This window comes from Mytilus galloprovincialis, chromosome 2 (assembly GCF_965363235.1).
Source record: "Mytilus galloprovincialis chromosome 2, xbMytGall1.hap1.1, whole genome shotgun sequence".
Classification (NCBI taxonomy): Eukaryota; Metazoa; Mollusca; class Bivalvia; order Mytilida; family Mytilidae; genus Mytilus; species Mytilus galloprovincialis.
In genome coordinates, this window is record NC_134839.1 from 65,876,478 (window position 1) to 65,901,018 (window position 24,541).

The 24,541-nt window shown below is 31.4% G+C and overlaps 1 protein-coding gene and 1 long non-coding RNA gene across 2 annotated transcripts; both read right to left on the reverse strand.

Annotated features, from left to right (window-relative positions):
- Nucleotides 1-2,451: 2,451 nt before the first annotated feature.
- LOC143062364 (calpain-A-like) lies at nt 2,452-13,715 on the reverse strand. The gene is made up of 10 exons (XM_076234077.1): nt 13,656-13,715; nt 13,321-13,409; nt 12,530-12,687; nt 10,019-10,117; nt 9,365-9,662; nt 6,491-6,576; nt 5,804-5,908; nt 4,832-4,911; nt 4,464-4,690; nt 2,452-3,330 (listed from the first exon to the last, which is right to left on the reverse strand). Exons 2-10 carry the CDS (start codon nt 13,380-13,382, stop codon nt 3,303-3,305), a joined length of 1,143 nt encoding a protein of 380 aa, XP_076090192.1. The 5' UTR covers nt 13,383-13,409; nt 13,656-13,715; the 3' UTR covers nt 2,452-3,302.
- Nucleotides 13,716-15,907: 2,192 nt separating this feature from the next.
- On the reverse strand, nt 15,908-18,771 carry LOC143062365 (uncharacterized). Its single transcript, XR_012974712.1, has 3 exons — nt 17,938-18,771; nt 16,605-16,736; nt 15,908-16,095 (listed from the first exon to the last, which is right to left on the reverse strand). It is a non-coding gene; the product is annotated as an uncharacterized LOC143062365 (long non-coding RNA).
- Nucleotides 18,772-24,541: the final 5,770 nt, after the last annotated feature.

Below are 24,541 nucleotides of genomic sequence, written 5' to 3' on the forward strand. Positions count from 1 at the left end.
TTATGAGAGAACGAAATACAATTTGAAAAATCTGAGACACAGTTTTGGAGGTCAAACTGTGTTGTGCAAGAATCTTTAAAAAAAATTATGGATGCTATGAAGAACAAAGAAGCTAAATTCATTCAAGTATGGACATCACAGAATGACAACTAATTACATAACAATTAATTATGTAATAAATATGTCATAATGAAATTATCACAATTTAAAAGATTAATCCTTGAAGTTGTCTTCTTCTTTCCTTTGGCACCTCGTTTATAAAATTTAAAGAAAGATGAGTGGAATTACATCAGTTTAAAGATGTCTGATTGGGGATGAAAAATCTTTGTATTGTGCTACCTTAACTTTGAAGATTTATCGTATATTATTTCAAATCAAATGCAATACCATCTCTGATTGCCGACTTGGTAGTCCTTTATTCGTGTGAACTTCATACAGTAGCCTCTCAAGAAGAATGAACAGAAGCTGGTATTATCCTTTAATAACATTAACGGTACCAATTTTACTGCACCAGATGCGCATTTCGACAATACATGTCTCTTCAGTGATGCTCGTGGCCAAAATCTTTGAAATCCAAAGCTTATATAAAAAAAATTAACTTGATTTTCTGCTTTAAAGATGATGTCCTTCCACTGAATAGTTCAAAACTATGACTGCATCTACCCCAATGAACTTGAAATAAATAATACAATGGATGCAATTAAATATGTCTCAAATTAAGACTTGCAAGTAGAAATTGACAATACGAGTCGCTTGAGATAAAAGTAAAATCACAAAAATTTAACTCCGAGGAAAATTAAAAAAGGAAAGTCCCTAATCAAATGGCAAATTAAAAAGCTCAAACACACCAAACAAAGGGACTACAATTGTCATATTCCTAACTTGGGTGATGGCATTTTCCTATGTAGAAAATGGTGGATAAAATCTGGTTTTATAGCTAGCTAAACCTCTGACTATATGACAGTCGCATAAAATTCCATTATATTGACAACGATTTGTGAACAAAACAACGATCATAATAGCTTAAAACGTCAAAAATAGGTTATAGTAGTCGGCATTGAGAAATAAAATTTGACAAAAGAGATGTTTACAATTTTCCCATTTCGATCTCCCATTTCCAGCTAGGTAAATTCAAAAGGTGGGAGTAAAAAAAATAACCAGACGAAACAAAATTCTCAAATAAACCAAACAATAGAACAACTGGCTAAGAACTAGCATATCCTTGACTTGGTCACCTTTGATGCGATATTTCAAGGCTGCTTTGGTTTTTTAACCCTGTATGCTAACATTGCCCATGTGAAATTTAAAAATTGTTTGTAAATACATTGAACGACAAGTTTATGTGATGTATAAAATTTTCTGACGCACGGGAACCAATGAATGTGTTTGTAGATAGATGTTTTTTGTGTTCTGTTAAATTGTTCCTTTTAAAATTGTTACACGATGATGACTGCTGTACCCATATTTTGACTATTTTATTTATTATGTCTCTTTTTATTTCACGCATCATTGTAAATATAACGGAATTTGATGAGACTTTCATCAAAGTGAGAGGTTTAGCGCTTTAAAACCAGGTTTAAGCCACAATTTTCTACATTTTAAAATGCCTGTACCAAGTCAGGAATATGACAGTTCTTGTTCATTCGTTTTTGATGTGTTTTGTCATTTGATTTTGCAGTGTGATTATGGACTTTCCGATTGGATTTTCCTCTGAGTTCAGTATTTTTGTGATTTTTATTTTTATTTTATTTTTTCCTATCTTCATTGTCTTGACAGAGTTGAGCAGCCCACCTGACAGCTATTGCATCAAAGGTTCCAAGTTGTTTAATTGAAGTCATCCCTGCAAACATTTTCGGAAGCCTTCATGATTTGAATGACCATTGTATAGTACATGTGTTGTTGATGACCACTTATATGTTTTAAAAGTCACACCAGTCTCATCTTTTTCCAACATTAAACATGACTGAATGCGACATAAACGAATGAGCATCATGACGGGTGCCTATACCTTTCCGCAGTACCCAAGTTCAACCCCGTTTTTTGCGATGTTCGTGTTTCTTAATCTTTGTTTTTCTGTGTAGTAAATTGTTTTCAGTGTTTTCAAAAAGGAAAAATCATCAAAGATACCGGTTTCATAATCGTATAATCGCGCGTTTCATATACAAAAGACGCATCGGGGACGATAAAATGAAAAATTAAGGCCAAATGAAGTTATGACGCAATGAAGTAGAGAGCATTAAAACCCAAAATTCCGACAGGTTTTATCAATTATAGCTTTATCTTTTTCAGGGATATATTTTGTAAATTTTGTATGTTTTTCAGTCGTTTTATGTCATATTATGTTCATTTATACATTTTGTACAGAATTGTTGCTATGATATTCAATAAACACAGAAGAGAATCAATAACAACTCATTTTATTTGATATAAAGAAAGTACTTTACGTTCAAAAGTCGTCTGTACATTACAACGAGCATAAAATGCATGTTGCACGAAAAAATGGTTAATACAAGATCAACAACAAGATTACGATTCCGAATAGATTATACTTTCAAGAAAAGTATTATCAAATTTGTTCAAGTACTGTTCACATATTCTAGATATATTGTAAATCTCTTGCTTTCATTTTATTGTTGGTTTGATGTTCCTTTGACGATTCAGCAATATATATCAAAGGGAAATAAACCTAATATAAAACTTGAAATTTCTGATGATATAAAAGAGACTTTTAAATAAGGTTAATTTGCTCCTTTTTTTTTTTTTTTTTTTTTTGGCATGGAAATAAAAGTGACATATTTGCTTAATGCCTTTCAATGTTTAACAGTATTTTTCATATTTATACCTCATTTATGGATTACTATTTCCAATATAAGAAAAAGTATTAAGTGGGCGTCTGTGTGCCTCCTAGGTTTTACTTTTTTTATCCACACTGTTCTGGATAGGATAGTATAAGCTACCTGTCCTGTTTATTTTTTGCCATCAGTAGCATTGGCTTCAAAAAATGGAAATCCAGGGGATATCATTTGAGAGATATTAACAAAAATAACACCAAGGAGGAAACTAGATCGGTTGAGATCAGACAACGCGTTTAAACATTCAAGTCAAAACAAAACCTTTCACATTATGCATGGCATTTGATGATGTTCTTACATGTTTAAAACTACTTTGCATCATACTACGAGTGAAAGTCAGTGTCAATATTTGGAGTAGTGTTTTTTTAACATATTCCTGATTTCAACCACAGGCTTTTTCCAACAACGTTATCAATTCTTGATATAGATCTTCCGATGTTGAATACTTGTTCATATAGAATTACCACCATTATAACATCTACAAAAATATAAATATAACAGTGCAAGAAAGTATCGTTTTTAAACTGTATGAGTAAGTGTTTGAGAATATCGTATGAACTATTAAAAAAAATGAGTACCGTATTTCAAAACGACACATACTTTAATCGTATTTATTCCCTTTCTATTTTTTTTATATGTTTCTCATTCATTTTATGTGAACAAGTTCTTAAGGTAGATAGGGTGTCTTCATCCATCTTGGATTTTGAAATACCAGAAAACAAGGTCTATATAAGAGAGACGAAAGATACCAAAGGGACAATCAAACTCATAAATCTAAAACAAACTGACAACGCCACGGCTAAAATGAAAAAGACAAACAAACAACAGCACACATGACATAACATAGAAAACTAAAGAATAAACAACACGAACCCCACCAAAAAATAGGGGTGATCTCAGGTGCTCCGGAAGGGTAAGAAGATCCTGTTCCACATGTGGCACCCGTCGTGTTGCTTATGTGATAACAAATCCGGTAAATAGTCTAATTCGGTAGGTCACATTATGAAAGGGAAGGGGATTGTAGTTACGAAGTAAGGAACATATTCGATATCATTTGTTCCATAGATTTTTTTAAATAATTTGCCAAAATGTAGTTTATATCCTGCTTGTTTAAAAACATTAATAAAAAGAATGGGTCACAGGACTTATTTTCACACTACAGGTTGTGCAAAATTGTCAGATTTTGTATAGATTGTGCATGGAAAATCAAATTTTCAGCCATGTATAATCTATACAAAATGTGACAATTTTGCACAACCTGTAGTGTGAAAATAAGTCCTGTGACCCATTCTTTTTATTAATGTTTTTAAACAAGCAGGATATAAACTACATTTTGGCAAATTATTTTAAAAATATATGGATTATAATTTAGACACACCATCTACCTTAATTAAGTTTAAAAAGTAAATACTCCGAGGACAATCAGGAAACAATAGTGAAAGGAAGATGACAAGCATAGCACCTAACGAATTACAAATAATTAAGTAAACAACAATAATTTGCAGGTACTATTATCTTTGGAATGATATCTCTGAGCTTTGGTTTTTTTTTTTGTAATGCAAATGGAATGTCTTAACCCAGTTACAACTTTGATGACGAGGAATAACTTACGTTACTTCGATCGGAAATGACACCCTAACAACCAAGCAGAACGAACACTTGTAGTCTGGTTTGTCAGCCCATGCTATAGCAATATAAGTCCCTGGCGCTAATGTATAGGTTGGTGCAATATAGTCCCAATGCCAACCTTCTATTGACCCATCGTGACATTTGACAGGGTCATCCCATATTGCATCGATCCAAGACTTGGTTAGAGGCATTTTCCTGTAACTGGTCATCTGTGAAATATATATTTTTGCTGTTATAAAAATATTGACAGACTTTATCTATCTGATCATTTTCAATTAGAATCTAAAGATTATAAGTCTTTGGAGACATTTCAAAGTTTAAAGCTAAAAAATTGCTTTTATGTCACATACCTTAAAAAGCCTAAAGCCAATGCATGCATCTTCTTGAAAACTATCTTTTAGTAACTGAAATCTGACCACACAGGAAGGCGCTGTAATAAGTCAAAATAACCATCAAAATTATAGGAAACACAAGGACATGTAGGAAAGTATACCTATTGGTAGTACACATTTACATCTACCATGTTACCAGAACAACAATGTTTTACCATGCTACCAATAACTATCTTTAATAAGTAGACGTTTAAGTTGTGTATTATGTATTTTCATAACATATATATATTGATAAATACAACAAGTTTACATGAATTAAATTTTATTCAAGAAACACAACAAAACATACATATTAATTAACTAACTGCACTATTTATTTGAAAAATAACGTTATCTTAATATGTAATGTCTTTAAGAATAACTTCTATTTTTGTACTCATGTCAGTACCAAGTGATGAACTTGTGCTGTATTTCTGTCACGTATTGTTTAAGCGATATGTTTTAAAATTGTCTTAAAACGGGAGGTTTGGCATGCCATTAAACCAGGTTCATTTTACCATTTGGTATAACAATGTCCTGAACTAAGTCAGGAATATGACAGTTTTTTATATAGTTTGTTTCTATGTGTTGGCGTTCGTTTTTGTTGTTCATGTTGTTTCTTTGTTTTCCTGTATAGTTGATCATGGTTGATGTGTTTCCCTTGGTTTTTGTTTGTGACCCGGATTTGTTTTTTCTCAATTGATTGATTAATTGATGTTGAACAACGCCATACTACTGTTGCCTTTATTTAATTTTATAATTATTTTTTTTTTATTATGTCGTTTAATTGTTTCTGTTTCTTAGATTATAGATTCAGAACTAGTCAGAATCACAAGTTATGTAATGCGACATAAATACAATTTGTTACAAAGTATTTCAAATATATTGGTTAAAATAAAACAAAACTCAGTATATTCTATAGGTTCATATTTCATTTCAAAATTTAAAAACCTTCATTTGGAACTTTTATTTCAAACTGTGGATTTTTCTCGAACTCTTCGCCATGTAAATAGCCTTGATGTAAATCCCATTCGCCCCAAGAATAGTTCACCCTGTCTGAAAAAAATAAAAAGTTGCAGAGATATCCGTCTGGAGCAAATATAAAAATTCCATCCTAGTATCTATGATGAGTTTATTTACAATCGCTGGGTCGATGCCATTGCTGGTGAAGTTTTTATTTCCCGAGGGTATCACCAGCCTAGTAGTCAGCACTTCTGTGTTAACATGAATTATCATTGATATGATCATAATTATAGATTCACTGTTTACAAAACTTTAAAATTTAGAAAAACTAAGGCATTTCTATCTCAGGAATAGATTGCCTTAGCTTTATTTGGCAAAACTTTTAGGAAATTTTGGTCCTCAATGCTCTTCAACTTCGTACTTTATTTGGCCTTTTTAACGGTTTTTTTTTTATTTTCGCGTTACTGATGAGTCCTTTGTAGACTGGTGCATATATAAAATTTCAATCCTGGTATCTATGACGAGTTTATTCGTACTCAAAATCAAAGAGCCAATTTCAAATTATTTTTGTAAAGCTAATCATTTATTGTTACATGTCAAAAGTTATAATATACAAGTCAACACTTGAAAATGGAAAACAAAGATATAACATTACATTAGAGTATAAAGCCGTACCAAGTTTACATTCTGAGGTTGCGCCTTTTAATTTTACTGTAGTACCTTGTCTTGAAACTAAGATAGGGTTTCTTTCATCAATGAATCTAAAGAAATGAAAAAAGCCAACATCAAAATCCCATCTTTTGAAATAAAAGTAATATGTGTTAATTCATGCAAACTCCTTTATGCCACAGCATGAATGGTTCTATCCGAAATTCAGAGCAAAGAAGTATACTTTCATGAGATCGACACTTATTTAATGTATAGATGCTATGTCTACTTCAATTAGCTAAGATATCTGGATGTTAAATTGTGCTTGATGTATTATAATCCCTGTATATATTATAACTCATCTTATTCTATTATTATTATTTATTCAGCTAAATAACCAGAAGAGACTTAAAATACTAGTATCAATTTGTTCGAAAACAAAGCATGTGGATTATATAGTTCGCAATAACACATATTCGTCTTAATCTGTTTCTGGACTGAGCACTGAAATCATTATTTTATGCTTAAATTGACTGTTTGTGAAGTTCTTTTTTCTATATTATAATGAAAATAGACGTGTTTTGATCACCAACTTCTAATTAGGTTGTATATTAACATGAATTATAAACTTATGTGAAGTTGTAAACTAATCCACTTAAGACAAACATACTCAAACAGAATTCAGTTTTCTAAAATATATATGTATATAGAATAAACGTCTTTAAAAACTGCATATAGTTTTCAGTATGTATGTCATAATGCCATGTATGTACTGAACTACTGATACCCGACTTATAGTACCACCGAATAATAAGTCTGTCATACAAAGGCATTAATCAAGAAGTGGGTAATTAAAAATCAGTGACGTTCATGTCACTATTGTTAAAATTTTCACAGACAACTACAATTTGAAATTTCATTTCAAACCTGTAAAATGACAAAAAGAGATATTTTGGACATTTGGCAAAAAAAATTACTTTCAATCAACAAGCAAAACTTTTGACTGACTAACCCAGCTAACACATAATATTTTCATGATATTATTGACTGGTTATATATATGTTTTTCAAAAATATTTACCAAAAAATATTTTAAAGACATTTTTTTTACATCAGAAATTATGCATTAATGATATTTTAACAATAATATTTCGTCCCAATGTTTGATTGCTAATATAAACACATTTTTTGTAAATATTTTTTTATAATGAATAATAAATATTCTTTGCTGATGTTTTTAAAACGTTAAATAGACAGTTTTATAAATGAAAACAATTGTATGTCGAGGAGATATTTCTTTGCAATATTCAATCAATATCTGATGGACATTTTATATGACATTTAATATATATATTTTTTAGATGTGTAAAAGAAATATTTATACAAAATTTTTGATTTACATCTATGTAAAGCATAGGTTTGATGTATAATAAAATATCTTTTTGATGTAACATCAATATACTTTTCTTGTCCTAATCAAAAATATAAAAATGGTAATATCTAATGAATATTTCAATAACATCATAACAATATATTTTTTCGATTTTATTTAGAAAATATTAGTTAAAGACTGTTTCATAATAGTTTTAAGATAATATGTTTAATAGATATTTGTAAGATGTATGCTAGAAATGTTCTCCAAATGTTTGTCAGTGATATTTGAGTGAAGCACATGTTTGATATGAAAAAAGAAATATTTTATAAACATTTTTACATAATATTTTTAATTGATATTTGTAAGATGTACGACAAATGTTTTTCTTATGTTTGTTAGTGATATTTGTGTGAAGTCCATGATGTTTGATATGAAAAAGAAAATATTTTTTCTATAATTTTTTAATCAGATTAACATGAATGTCTTCTCATTTTTGATAGAAAAGTCTTAACAATTCTAATCTAACTTAAATGAAAATTCAAATCAAGTTAAAAGAAAAATTATCTAGCGAATAACGATTGTGTTCTAAGAGCATTGAGGACCCAGTAAAAAATCAAAATGATAAAGTCATACCAAATAGGACTACGATAATCTGTGCCTAGAACTAGAAAATTCTTTGTATTTTGCCTAATTCAAAGTTTTTTAAACAGTGTTTATAAAAAAATATCATTGATATTTCATGCCAATAAAGAAATATAAGCCAACATTGTGCCAACAATATGCCAACGTATTAGGTACTTATCTCCCCCCTTTATACCACATACTTGAAAATTATATTATTCCAATGTTCTAACAAAAAATTTGCTCTTCCTTCTCTTTATCTAACATTTTAAAATCTGTGTAGTCATTTAAATGTTTTTACCTAAATGATTGAATAATTTTATGCACAAACAAAAAATATTTAAAACCAGCCCAAAACAACAAATACAATTTGAATATACTTTCATTTGTTTCATTTTCTTGTATATCAACACATCATTGACACGAGTGAATATTTTAACTCTCCAATTGATAGTTGTCTAATCTACTGAATACATATATTATAATATCAATAATTTATGAAATGACTTATAATCATTCAATTCAATGCCTCAACTTATTATTAAATGAGAATAAGGTGGACAGACTGTATTTAAAAAAAAACATTAGGTAGACATCAATAAAACATATCCTAGACATTAGAAGAATATTTTGTCCAGATGTTTGAAAGATATTGTCTGGATATTTTCAATTGAAACTGAATTATATCAAAATTATGTTATTTCAATATAAAATCAAGATATTTAAAAATAATGCTCTTTAAACATTCAGAACAAATATTTCCAGAAAATATGCTATTCACATGAGTACAGCCAGACATATCACGTCATAAACATGTTTTTGAATGATATTTTGGTGATATTTTGAAATATATTTTAAAAATATCAATAAAATGTTTTTGTGCTACCTGGGAAGTTAAATATTTACCTTACTCCTTTTAATGGTGTAGGTGTATACATAGCAATCATGAAATCTTTTTCAAATTCCTCCCTGTCTGTGTGAGGCACAATTAAGTACTCCCCAGGAACCACTCGTATACTCAATGTCACAGATATCCTTTTTGAACATATGCCTTCTTCTGTTATATCTTCTATAATCATTCCATGTTTGCACTCTGTGTGTACCTTGTACAACTTTGTCTTTATAGCAACTAATTCCATTGATGTTTGATGTGTTATTTGTTCGAGAATTATCACAACTCGGACTTTTCCATCGTCTTCTATTCCTGAAATTACGGCATATATATTTCTTGTTTCACATATATTATCGCAACACACTAAACTGTGTCTTAAATAAAAGAATATTCCAGATTATTGCCTGGTGTCCATTGTTTTTTTGTTGTTTTCCTCATACCTTAGTATTCTAGTTCAGTATATTTTACATAATGAAGTGCAAGTTGTGACTTATGAATGTTTGATATTTTCCTCACTAAGAGATTGATTTCGTATCTCCCACTTCTATAATTGTTTTTGGTCGATGTAGCGCCCTTATAAGTTGATTCAAAATTTATTAAGTTACTAACTTACTTTTATCAAAAGCCTTCTTGATAACCCCTGTCAGAATAATACTAAATTAGTATACCTTTGTCAGAAATGTTGATTAAATATTTTGGATTCTTTAGATAGTCCAGTCCAGCTGCCATGCTGCCTTTCCATTCGCTATAAATTTTTGTTGTGTAATCTGTTTTATAAATTATATAAAACATAAATGTATGACATCTTACTTTGTGCAAAAATAATTTAAAATTACTAGTGAAAACAGTGTTGTCGAGTTAAAATTCCTATGGAAAGCTGTTTCGGTAAGTTTTTTTATAATCCAAAAAGTATCTAAACACTGTCAGACCCAGTATGAAATTTGATATACATGTATTTACTTCTCCATGTGTAGTTTATTTATCGACCTCAGATATGATTCTTTAATTGTTTGGTAAATGAAAGTTGTATCAACTGATGAGTTTTATGTAGACGAAATGCCTGTCTGGCGTTTAAAATTATAAGTCTGGTATCTTTGATTGGTTTTTGTTCAACAATTTGGTCGAAACTACTACTGGTGGTATAAGGGTTTGTATTGACATGACATATCATTTAAGTGTTGATCATCTGTCATATTTACTGTATGTACATGTTTTTATCCGAAACACTGAGGTTTTCCTATCACCAAGTATAGATTGTTTTAGTCATATTGTGCAAAACGTTTTGGAATTTTCAGTATTTAAATCTCTACAATTTTTTTGCCTATCGCCTGGCTCCGCTGATGAGTCTAATATAGAAGAAACGCGAGTGCGACAAACGCACTTATAACTCTGGTATCTCTGATTAGTTTTTATGGAGTTGCATATTTTTTTTATGATATTGAAGGCTGGAATTCAAAAAGAGGGACGAAAGATACCAAATGGACAGTCAAACTCATAAATCGAAAATAAACTGACAACGCCATGGCTAAAAGTGAAAAAGACAAACAGACAAACAATAGTACACATGACACAACAAAGAAAACTAAAAATTGTGCAACACGAACCTCAAGGTTAGTTTAAACATATTTATTTATAGTGGATTGGGAAACAAGTTTTACAACTTATATTAATCCCTTTCCACTTTGCGGATGCGAGTGCTGCCTTCTCAGTGTGTCTATATTATAAGCCATTAGTACAAGAACACAAGAAGAATGATAAAGAACACGATTCATATATGGTCATTTTTATAAATTTCCTGTTTACCAAATTATGAATTTTTCGAAATACTAAGGATTTTTTTATCCCAGGCATAGATTACCTTAGCCGTATTTGTCATAATTTTTGTCGAGCCTGCAACTTTTATTGCAGAAAGCTCGACATAGGGATAGTGATCCGGCGGCGGCGGCGGCGGCTACGGCGGCTACGGCGGCGGCGTTAGCTCACTTCTTAAAAGTTTTATATTTTAGAAGGTGGAAGACCTGGATGCTTCATACTTTGTATATAGATGCTTCATGTTACGAAGTTTCCGTCAGTCACATGTCCAATGTCCTTGACCTCATTTTCATGGTTCAGTGACCACTTGAAAAAAAGTTCAAATTTTTTGTAATGTTGAATTCTCTCTTATTATAAGTAATAGGATAACTATATTTGATATGTGCGTACCTTGCAAGGTCCTCGTGTCTGTCAGACAGTTTTCACTTGACCTCGACCTCATTTCATGGATCAGTGAACAAGGTTAAGTTTTGGTGGTCAAGTCCATATTTCAGATACTATAAGCAATAGGGTTAGTATATTCGGTGTATGGAAGGACTGTAAGGTGTACATGTCCAACTGGCAGGTGTCATCTGACCTTGACCTCATTTTCATGGTTCAGTGGTTATAGTTAAATTTTTGTGTTTTGGTCTGTTTTTCTCATACCATATGCAATAGATCTACTATATTTGTTGTATGGAATGATTGTTAAGTGTACATGTCTAGCGGGCAGATGTCATATGACCTTGACCTCATTTTCATGGTTCAGTGGTCAAAGTTAAGTTTTTGAGTTTTGGTCTTTTTATCTAATGCTATATGCCTTAGGTCAACTATATTTGGTGTATGGAAATATTTTATGATCTTTATGTCAATCGAGCAGGTTTTATTTAACCGTGACCTCATTTTCACGTTTCATTGCACAGTGTTAAGTTTTTGTGTTTTGGTCTATTTTTCTTAAACTATAAGTAATGTGTCAACTATATATGTTGTATAGAAGCATTGTTAGCTGTACCTGTCTGCCTGGCATGGTTCATCTGACCTGGACCTCTTTTTCAAGGTTCATTGGTCTTTGTTTAGTTATCTTGGTTAATGTTAAGTTTATGTGACAGTTGTAATAAAGCTTAGCTTTATACTTAGGACTATCAACATAATATCAATGATTAGTATAGAAGGCGAGACATTTCAGCGTGTGCACTCTTGTTTGGAATTTTGGGTGCTCAATGCTCTTCAACTTTGTATTTCTTTGGCTTTATACTATTTTGATATGAGCGTCACTGATGAGTCTTATGTAGAAGGGGGTATAAAGTTATAAGCCTGGTACGTTTGATAACTATATTCAATGTTTGACTACTTTGTACTAAATAAACAAATTGTGATATGATAATTACTTGACCTTTCTTCTGTACCAAGTTTATCCTGCTCTGGTATCAAATTACATATAGTTAAACAGTTCATATACTTTATCAGACTATCGACTGACATACACAATTCACGATCTGACAACAATGGGCTCTGGTTGCATACAGCAGTTCCCCATTCACTGCTTCTGTAAATATATATTGTTCATTTGTAGACTCAACTTAGATAAACTATTGTTAAATATGTCGATTATTTAAACGATTTATCATAAACTTGTTACGCTAAAAAATCAAAACCGAAACAACCCTGATAGATGAATGCAAAGATGCGATTAATAAAGTAACACTTATCACTTAAAAGCAAAAGACGAATCACATCTTAATATATAAAACAGTCCATTCCTGAAAATGCAACGTACTGCTTTCGAACGGGAAAGATAATGTACTTGTTTGGTTGTGTCATCTTATGCATATTTCTCCTACAATGGTCGATCGGTTCGTGTTGTTCGTGTTAACACTCCATTATTATTGGTTTGTCGTTATTACGTATATTGTTCCAGTATTCTCGACTAAACATCAAAGCAAATTACTCACAAAATATTACAAAAGTCTGAAGTTTTTACAGTATTTATAATTTACCTACTAATTTGACCTTTCACGCATGGTTATAATTTGCAATTGGCGATGGAACATTGAAGTTATTTTTAAGCCAGTTGAAATCTTGTAGGTAGGAGATCATGCAGTGTGAACCTTTTCCGTACATGACATTTGTATTATAATCAAGTTTTACAATATCAACTTGAGCATGTTAAGCATGTTACCGTTCACTCCATGGACCTGTCCATTCATTGTCTCCAATTGGATTTCTCATTCTCACCAACATGACTTCCTTTCCTCGTTTTGTTTCAACCTACAAGTAAAACATTATGATTTGAGACGCGTTGTCTTAATCATTGATTAATTATGTGAAGTGAAATTAAGCTTTGATAAACACTTATTACAAGTACTAGTATTAAATGAGTATTAGAGGGTCTTTAAACTTATAGTACCATAATAGAAATATCTTTTTAAAGAATCAGATAAATAACGAGCACATGACTTATCAGCAAGAGTATGTGACTTCATATAAAACCACGAATTTTGCAGTCAACCTTACCTTTACGATAGCTTTTACAATCAAAACCTGGCCATAAATCAGGCCGAATTCGCCATTAGAACTTTCCTGAAAATCAGAAAGTATAGTCATCAATTTACAAAGCATCGACACAAAAAAAGAGTATTAGTTTTAAGGATGTACCTAGGTAAGGTTTTGAAATAAGTGTCAAATGTTCGGACTCCTCTGGTGATTTTCCATACGATACAAGGTAAAATATTTTGCCCAATAACACCTATTTATCTTTTAACATAACACTGAATAGCTAATAAAAGGTCATTTGACAAAATTTAAGCAGATTCTTGATTTTCTTTCTTTGATTTGAGACTCAATTAATACCAATGAATATATCCGGTAAAAGTCCGAGTCAGCCTTTTCCCGCCATATTTTATAAATCAAATATCTCGTAAAGGAGCTCCATGACCTATCAATACTTTAGCTCCTTTTTTACCTTAACTAATACTCTTCTTGCTTAATAAAGTATCAATTTTGAATTCTTGATATATCTAATTTTACCTTAGATCACCTAAGTAGATCCTCAAAAATATAAATCAGTGTAATACTAGTAAGTGAAAAACCATCGCGTTAAATGGATGTAGAATGTCCAATTAAAACACTTGGAACTATCTCAGAAAGGGTCAAATCATATATTTTTAAACCTATAGTTGTTTAAACTAAAATCACCAAGAGGCTTCATTTTAATTGATTACATATAAACAGTATTATATAGCTTTTCAATTGTCATTCGTTACGCTCGATTGGTGTTTCTCTTGCTCCTATATCATTATGAAACAGTTCGGTTTGAGCTAAGGCTCCGTGTTGAAGATTTTACTTTGTCCACAAGCAGAAATATTACGATAATAAGGACTAACGAGAAAAAAATCGCAAATATTGCCTTATTTTCTATTTTTTTCACTTTTTATCAGACATTCAGTTTGTCTGTTTAGTATTGGGAAATATTTATACGAAGATATATTAAATATTGGTTGTACTGTTTTCCCACTTCACGTCTCAAAACAAAAAAAAAACAAGATCTATAAAATTAAAATAGGTAAAAAATTATATGTTTCTTCCCTTTCGGATTGGTGGAGTTCACTTTCCTTAGTTTTGTGTGTAATATTTTTTTTGTGAATAGAAATTGTTATTAAAAGTTTACATTTATGTCATGGACAGGTACATATCATAAAATGAATGTTCTGATCAGATACTTACTGAAATAGAACACACTACCCATGATCCTTGTTGCAGAGCAAGGTCGATCTTGCTAACAATATAAACCGGGTCAAACTTCCTATCAGATAACTTTATTTCTATTCCAGTACCACCGGTTAATGTTCTAAAAATTTCAAGAAACCTCCTTCTTCTTATTGCTTCATAAGTCCCTTCGAATCTATAGGAGATATAATTATACAATATCTGTCAAAAGTTTACCACAGCTTATGTACCAAAGGGTAAATATTACATCTGAGGTCACCTCTTTGAAAGAACAGACGTAATCATGGTGCATGATTGTAAGACATGTGATCATGTTCTATTGTGATATTCACAATTATGTCTACCTGTTTTTGTTCAAGATACATCACCTATTGTTCTATTCGCAAAACGTGAAACAAACACACTCTTCCCTTTCGGATTGGTGGAGTTCACTTTCCTTAGTTTTGTGTGTAATATTTTTTTTTGTGAATAGAGAAATAACATAAATACCGAACTCCATTTAAAAACAGAAAGTCCCTTATCAAATGGAAAAATCAAAAGTGCAGACACATCAAACTAATGAAAAGCAACCGTCATATTACTGACTTGATATAGGGATTTCGGTTGATCCAAAATGGAAAATCAAACCTGGTTTATATCTAACTAAACCTCTCACTTGCATGAGAGTCGCATATAATTTCATTATAATGACAGCAAAGTGTGAAAAAACATAATTTATTGAATAGTTATCAAAGGAACCAGGATTATAATTTAGTACGCCAGATGCGCGTTTCGTCTACATAAGACTCATCAGTGACGCTCATATCAAAATAGTTATGAAGCCAAACAAGTTCAAGGTTGAAGAGCATTGAGGATCCAAAATTCCTGTTGTTTGTTTCTTTTTCATGACTTTTATTTTTCAATTATTACGAGGACTACGATGAAAGGAAGAAATAAACCTAAACTCTAAAAGCCTTTTCTTCTCGGCATTCTAACTATTCCCTTTTTGTATAAAGATTTTGAAGTTAAATTGAATTGAATCATTAGATAATTACTTTGCATATCCCTTTTCTAACAATGGAATCCACATTTCATTATGTTCCTTCGACGAACTTCCATATATCAATCCGTTCTCACCAATAGGAAGTCTGTCATCAATGTACACATCTTCCCAGATTCCAAATCTGCTAAATCGACAGTGGAATATACCATCGTATTGCTTTGTGTTCGAGTAGTCATCGGGGAGTACCTGCATAGAAAAAAATGGCAGTACAACAAAAACAAATCAATTAATTATAGCTGTAGAGTTTTAATATTTATTTTCCGTGGGTAAATTTTGGTTAAATATAATATGAGTTGATGTGCATAAAAAACTAGTTCTTAAATAATCCATCCGGCGCAACTCTACGCATACTCGTTGTAGTGGGATTTGTGTTGTTCATATATATATTTTTTAATTTGTTACCCATGTTATGTTGGATTTTTTATTCATACAGTTCACTTTCTGTCATTTTTATTGTGCCTATGGTCTGGCCTTATTAGAACTACGTTTTATTATTGTCTTCGTTATTCTACTTTTTACCTCAATACGCAGTACAACAGAAACTATAAAGAAGACCGGTGCTTTGGTTATTGCTGTTCTATCTTGCATCTTAAAATTACTAAATGCGAAGAAATTTGATATACTTGGTAACTTTTTTTCGACAAACGGAGACTTATTTTCATGATGATGATGTTGAAGATGTTACATTAACTTACCCTTTGTAATAAATAGGAATCTGTTGCTAATAATAAAACATTGATCATGAAATTATTGCAATCTGTATCAATTGTATCACCATTTCTTTCTTCCGTTAAATCAACGAGAATACACGCTTGAGGATGAATTTCCTGAAAAAAGAATAATCATATTTTATTTTTGAGGCATATATTTGACTTAGTATGCAAATAATACCAGATATTCTTAATTCTAAATGTATCCCAAATTGAAACAAGGTATAATATTTGTCAATAAAACAATATCTTATTAGGCAATCAACAACCAATCAATTGTCTATTATTTTCAAATTCGAAATCTTTACGCAGTTTATTTTAATGGATGAGAATATAATCTGCCTCGTATAGTTTTACCTTGAAACCAGGAAGAAACACAAGAATTGATTGATTTTAAAATGATTTATTTCCTTGAAAGGTGCACAAAAAAAATTGATTAACTCTTGGATAAAAAGCAATTGTATTTACACTTTCAAAAACAATCAATCAAACAGAGGGTTTGTTAATAAATAAAACAGTTGGGAATATCTCAATGAGACCGTAACTGAATGATATAAAAAGAGAAAGACTTCTAGATACGGCAGTAGTATACAATATACTATGCTCTATAATTTTCCCGATTACCCGAAAATACTGATCCAACGAATAAACACCTTAACTTGCTTAAGTTTGTAAATACATTTAGCGCAAGAGTTCACATCCAGAATTTGTATCACGTGAGTTGCATCTTACACCAAAGGTTCCAAATAGTAAAGTTAAAGTCATCCCTTCGAAAATTGTATGTACGCCATCACGAGTGATGACCGTTATGAATTTCTGTTTCACCGACAAAGACTGATATGTTCCACTTGTCAAAAACTGATAAGTAACTGTGTACTCCTCTGCAGAGCACGAGTTCATCCTTGTTATTACGGGAGGGGGGAGGTCAATGGTGTTGTTTCCCAATCTTTTGAGTGTAGTGAAAGATACGTGAAAAGGCATTCTAAATTATTACGATTTGATATATGTAATGGAGATACTGTTAACCAATTTATTTTTGCGGATACTTTATTTCTCGTTTTATCCTTGCTAGTCCACTTCGTGGTTATTTAAATTCGCGCTTTTCTAATTCATTTGAAGTAGTGTGACAAGAAAAGATCAAAGTTTTACATATTTGCGACGATTTAAATTCGCGTTATGTTTCTACTAGCGAAACTAGCGAAAATAAATCGCTCGCGAAAATAAGTTTGTTTTCAGTACGATAACAATTCAATGTGGCTGTACCTTAATTAATTAACAAAAGGCATATTATTGATATTATGATCAAGTAAATAATTACCTTTGGCCTGAGCAGCTTAACTTCATCGTTAAAAAACAGTTCTGTTTCATCAAAAGAGTCATCAAGCCATAATCCAGAACATTTAGGGCGTTTTTGGTGCTTAGACGTTTTTGTTCGTGTGGTAAACTCGATATTTTGTTCGTACAAACCTAGGTCATTCAAGTGATAGTTTTTATGACCTGGTTCATTTACATATAACATACATGGTTCAAAATAGGTTTTACTCCTTTTAGCTTTTACACCAACTATATTCGACTGTTTTAATCTATCTGCTGCATTTTCTCCGCTCCTTGTAGTTTGTGATGGTAATTGGGAGTGTATATTCATCCATATCTGAGAATCGTCGATTTCTTTTGTTGATGTACATCCCATGTTTAGAGTCCATCTGTTAAACAATAACACTGTTGTTTTTAGCGTTGAACCATATCTTTCAGTAAGTTAAACTGCGAATACGTTCAGATTGGTAGTGTTTATCTTTTGTTCTTATGCTTTTTATTGTTTGTTCATGTCAATCCGATGAGTAAAGCCATTATCAACTGATTTTTATAGTTTGTTCCTATATTTTACTGTAATACTACTATCTCAGTTGAAGGGGTCCGTTGAGAGCGCACATACATGTAATCTCAACCGCATAACACGTGTTGCTCTTCCAATTCAGTAGCCTGTATTTCAGTGATTGTAGATGGTTGCATTCTGTCATATTTGTTATGTGTATATTGTTTTGAAACAAATCAGACCGTTGTTTTGCTTTTTGCTTGAATTTCTTCAGATATTGACATTTCGGGGCCTTTATTATGATATACAATCATTGTTAAAAGTCTGCATTGTCCTGTAGTTGCTTAAATCAAAGTCGATTATAATATAATACAATATTATCATGACATAAAAAGTAAAATTACAAAAATATTATACTCCGAGGAAAACTCAAAACGGAAAGTCCTTAATCAAATGTCAAAATCAAAAGCTCAAACACATCAAATTAATGGACAAAACTGTCATATTCCATATATACTTGTGACAGGCATCTTCTTATGTAGAAAATGGTTAATTAAACCAGGTTTTATAACCAGCTAAACCTTTCACTTGTATGCCAGTCGTATAAAATTCTATTACATTGACAACGATGTGTGAACAAAACAAAAAGTCTTGAAAAATGTCAAAAGTGTCAACAAGTCAAAAATACAGGTACAGCAGTCAACGTTGAGTTATTATCTAAAGCCTCGGTCACACCTTACCGGAAAGCACGAACGGATGCCTAACGGATAACGTTTTTTCAATCCGTTCATGTCCGTTAGACGTCCGTTCTTATCCGTTAGACGTCCGTCCATATCCGTTGCATGTCCGTTAAGCGTACGTTTTATCTGTCGGCGTCCGTTCTGTCCGGTGGAAAATTTTGAGCATGTTCAAAACTTTGAACGGACGTTCAACGGATAAAATGTCCGTTGAACGTCCGTTTGGCGTCCGTTTTGTACGGTACTCTTCCGTTTCGTTTCCGTTTTGTATCCGTTACGTGTCCGTTATACATCCGTTGGAGGTCTGGAAGATAAATTCACCAACGGACTCATACCGGACGTTTAACGGATAAAACGGATGTTGAACGGATGAGAAACGGACTTCTACCGGACGTATAACGGATAAAACGGATGATGAACGAATATCATTAAGAATGACGGGATGTATAAGTAAAGAGCCACGTTAAATGGGTACCACCAAAAGAACATAAAAAGTACTATTCATAAAGACAAATGAAAGAGTACTATAACACGTTATTAAGATGACAAACAACGCCAGTACCCAGAATAACAGTTAACAGCGTACAGTCGCCGTTTCTAAAGAAACATATCTATATAAGTGTATTCTAGATGAAAACAATAGCAATGTCGATATGCTCCATTGCTGACAATTGTAAAATATCGTGACAAATAGAGTATAAGCAAACATGAAACAGTCTCAGTTAGTACCATAAGGTATATACAATATTATATTTTCCTAAAGAAAACAATAAAATCAAAATATTTATGATTATTACCTTTATTTGGAATCCATTGTTGTTCATTTCACATTAATCAGGATTTAAGTATAATACACGTAATCCCTCACCTTAATTTCAATTGTGGTTTAAATGATCAGAGGTTAAATTAATTTGAAATCTATAATCCAAGTAACAATTATATAATCCACTAAATTATATTTCCGTTCACCTGAATATTTCACATCTCAAAAAGATTTCGGTCCTTAAAGCTCTTCAACTTCGTACTTTTTTGGCCTTTTGACATTTTCGAGCATCACTCGTGAGTCCTCTGTAAACAAAACGCGCGTCTGGCGCAAATATAAAATTTTAATCCTGGTATCTATGATGACTTGATTTCCATTCTGTTAAGATATTTTTCAATAAAACATTCAATGCTTTGCATCCCAAAATGTTTTCGATAAACTAATTCAAATCAAATCAAATGTGACTTGACTTGTTTCAGTTTAAATTTTCAGTTACAAGTATGAAATTCGTTTAAGAGAATGTGGTTTATCTCTCTGTCTAGAGGAAGTAAATAGCTGTAGGCGTGACGTTTCTATAGTTTGTATGCTCTCTAGAGACAAAATAAATCGAAAAAATGTCCATCAACAACTTAATTGTGCAAAGTAAATGTAAAAAATATTGGACACGTTTCATTTGATGAACAAGGATAGAAAAACAGAAAAGCATAATTGTTATGGACAATTGAACCTAAGTATTTGGAGATCGTTTGCTACAATATGGTTTTAAATTTTGGAATTTTAATCATTTAATTTCACTTCGCATGTCACATAATGAATGGTATACTTGATGTATCCAAAACCTCAATCTCCTATTTGATAAACATAGGAATCTTTCTTATGATTGACAATGAGATAATAAAATACCGATGTAGATACACCTTTTGTAAAGGAGGATAATTTGTTTGCTAAGGACAGTTCAGTGGACCACTGTCGATTTACGATGCTGCATTGGAAAATTGTAGCTTCTGGTGTTTAAATTTCAGAAAAAACCCAATCATTCGATACACCAAATAACTCGAAAACCATAACCATGAAAATTCTTCATTGACTTATGAACCATGAAGAGGAGGTCCGTGTCAGACCTGTACATATTACAATCACTCCATACAACACATTTTGTTGAAATTCTGCATATAGTATCTGAGGTATGGACTTGACCACGTAAACCTAGACTTCATCACTAATCCTTGAGATGAGGTCAACATCAGGTGGATACTGTCTGACAGACATGTAGACCTTGCAAGGAACCCATATACTATTACGAAATATAGTGACCTCTTACTCTTATAAAAGATAAATTCACATGACCAAAAAAAAAATTTTCCAAGCAGTTGCTGACCTTGAAAATAAAGACAATGCAACAAAGTTTAAAGACAAATGTTAATATGCGCTAAGAGACTGATGATTACAAAGCATCTGACAGACGTGAAAACCTTGCAAGAACCCCATATGCTAGTACCAAATATAGTAATCCTTTTCCTCTTATAACTGATAAATTTACATGACCCAAACTTTTTTTAAGCAGCTGTTGAACCATGAAAATAAGAACAAAGCAATCTAAAGCTTTTACGACATAGTTAACATCATTGATGCTGTCATATTGTAATCACCATGTCTCCCTTTCTGTGACTTTTGTTGCATGCGAAACAAAAATGAAACTGATCACTGCATTTGTGGTTTCAAGAAGACTAAAGAATTAAAACGAAAAAGTGACCACAGAAACTTATTGAAAGTATGCTTGATTTAGTACACAATTTAAATAGATATAAGAAGATGTGGTATGAGTGCTAATGAGATATCTCTCAATCCAAGTCACACATTGTTCAAGTAAAAGTAAACATAGTAGGTCCGGTAAGGGCCAATTTTGGCCTCAAATTTCAAACTCATCTGACGAAAGATTTTAGACACTTATTAAACACTTAAGTGTCTATTTCAGTTGATTCAATTAGTTTATGTGAAAGACTTTAACTGATTTACTCATTAAAAACGCTCCGATTCTAGCTAAAATATGAAAATTCTATCAAAAATGCCAAAAAATGTCACTTTTCAGATGTTTTTTGTCAAAAATTAAAGTGGCCGCATCCATGTTCATCCTCAACCTTTATATATGTTATGTATTATCATCAAATACAACTTACATTTCAATATTAAGAATGAACACAAATGTGGCCACTTTCATTTAAGACAGAAACTGTCTAAAATTTAACTAAAATGCTAAAATTGTGAAGATTTCAGTAATTTAGCATGACTTAATGATGCTAGTACCTAATATGTGTGCACTGTATTGCCAAAAACTGCCCATATTTATTTAGAAGAAGCATTCTACTTTCCAATAAATAACTAAAAGTTTACATTTTAACAATTTTGTAAAACTGCTATAATTTGGGGCCAAAAAGGGGTCTTACTGAACCTACTCCTTTTCATAAATGTTAACTCCAGCGACTAAGTCAGGATGTGTTCTATATTAATTAGACATAAGAAGATGTGGTATGAGTGCCAATGAGACAACTCTCCATCCAAGTCAAAATTTGTAAAAGTAAACCATAATAGGTCAAAGTATGGTCAACAGGGAGTCTTGGATTCGCACCGCACAGCAAGCTATAAAGGGTCCCAAAAATGTCTACCATAGTGTAGTACTATTGGAATAGGGGGAAAAAAACAAGAAACACTTATGAACAACATAGACAAATTCATGTTCTGTTAAAATCCAAGTGCTAGATGTATTTTGGTAGGCATTTTCATTAAAGGTGGACAACCAATAATTTTGATGCATTCTGCAGCACTTGTCTATTCTTCAAAAGAAAATAGGGACTAGGAGACTCAATAAGAAAAATGTTCACTCAACAGACATAGACCACAGCACAATGATAATTTCACCATTGAGTTAATATAAAATTTTACTCATTCTTTATTTTCTGCTTTTCAATTATTGTGCGCAAGTGATCTTGTCAATTGTGTCTGACAGGAGTTTCAAAATAAACCAGGTTTTTTTTACAAGTAAAAATAAAAACACAAAACTTACAAAAAAATATTTATTCCCTTTCAATTTGTCAAGACATATCTCCATAACATAACAGTTGCAAAATAAATAAAACATCACATAACTACAAGATACTATGAATCAATTCTAGTTTGATTGCTTCAAACTAGTTATACCATTTCATTGGAATAAAGGTGATTAGAAGATTAAAAAATACTAATCAACAGTACAATATTACCTACACAAAGATACCATTCTTTTTACTTTTAACACTACTAAACATAAGTTCAAAAAATCTTTTATGTTAGACATTTTGTAACTTTTGGAGACTGTACAAAAATTCATAATGAAATTATACATGTACAACAAATGGCAGTCAGTATAGATATTTTACTATTCAAAATAATGTCCATGTACAATTACATGTATATTAATGCAGATTATATCACATTTGAAAAAAATTGGTAGTTATGAATGCATTTGGCAGAACAAGCAGGTGTGGATTAAGACAGGGCCACATCTGCAAAAAAGAAACTGCCAATGGTGTCAAAATAAGGTCCTCTTATTCTTAAGCGTACTCCTGACATCAAATCTAAGATATGTTCCTGAAAATTAATGGCTGATAAAATTAATGAATCCCTATAATATAAAATATGCCTTGTAAATGTATCTATAAAATTGATTAAATGGGAGATTCTTCCTCATATAAATGGTCAACTCAAAAAGAATTCTAACATTTAATATTTGGCTAAAACATAAGCTGACTAAGATTGTGAGAGATTTTGATTCTTTGGTATCTAATCACAGACAAATCATACAGAATTTTTGAATATACCTCAATCTAGGTTTGTATGAGAACCTATACAAACCAAAAGTAAAGATTTGTACTCTTGTTATGAATAGCAAGCATTATATAAAGTTTAGTTTTTTTTCCATTTTAAACAACAAAAACTTTCTCACAATTTTAAGGACTACAATTAATAACGGTTATTCTTAAAATAAACAAAGAAAAATAATGCTAATTCCTAACATTTATTTTTAATGTATCCTAATTTCTTTTCTCCATATTCATTTGTTCATATCTTTGTTTAATTAAAAAGATAAATTAATTTAGATATAGGATTCCATTTTTTATCACTGAGAGTGGTTTTAACGACTTAGATTACCAATGAGGGCCTTGCAATGTGGAGTTTCACACATTATATCATTTAATTTGATTCCTTTATGTAGTAAATGATGCTGCTGCAAATTCATAAAATGTAAAGATATTTCAATGATTTCACACAGTTGTCTATATTAAACCACTGGAATGATTCAAATAACAATAACTATGAAACTAATCTCTAACCACTGTCTTCTGACCGAATAATAGAAACGTATGTGACATGCAAAGCATTTATGACAAGTATTAATTTAATCTATTAAACCAATCATTTGATTTTTTTCATTTTCCTATCATGTATTATGTGATAAATGGTTGGTTATTTTCTCTATAATGGACAGATTATACTGACTAAATGCTTACAATCATTTTGTTATACAATTGTACATTAGAGGATCTTTCAGAATGTTGTGTTCACTGATTCAACA

Bases quoted from the DNA above. Each gene is read 5' to 3' on its own strand.
- LOC143062364 (XM_076234077.1), bottom strand. From the start codon at position 13,382: ATGTTGGTGAGAATGAGAAATCCAATTGGAGACAATGAATGGACAGGT. The intron at 12,688-13,320 runs GTAACATGCTTA...ATATATTTACAG, and splicing joins ACAGGTCCATGGAGTGAACG to AAGCAGTGAATGGGGAACTG. The intron at 10,118-12,529 runs GTAATTATCATA...TTTATAAAACAG, and splicing joins TGGTACAGAAGAAAGGTCAA to ATTACACAACAAAAATTTAT.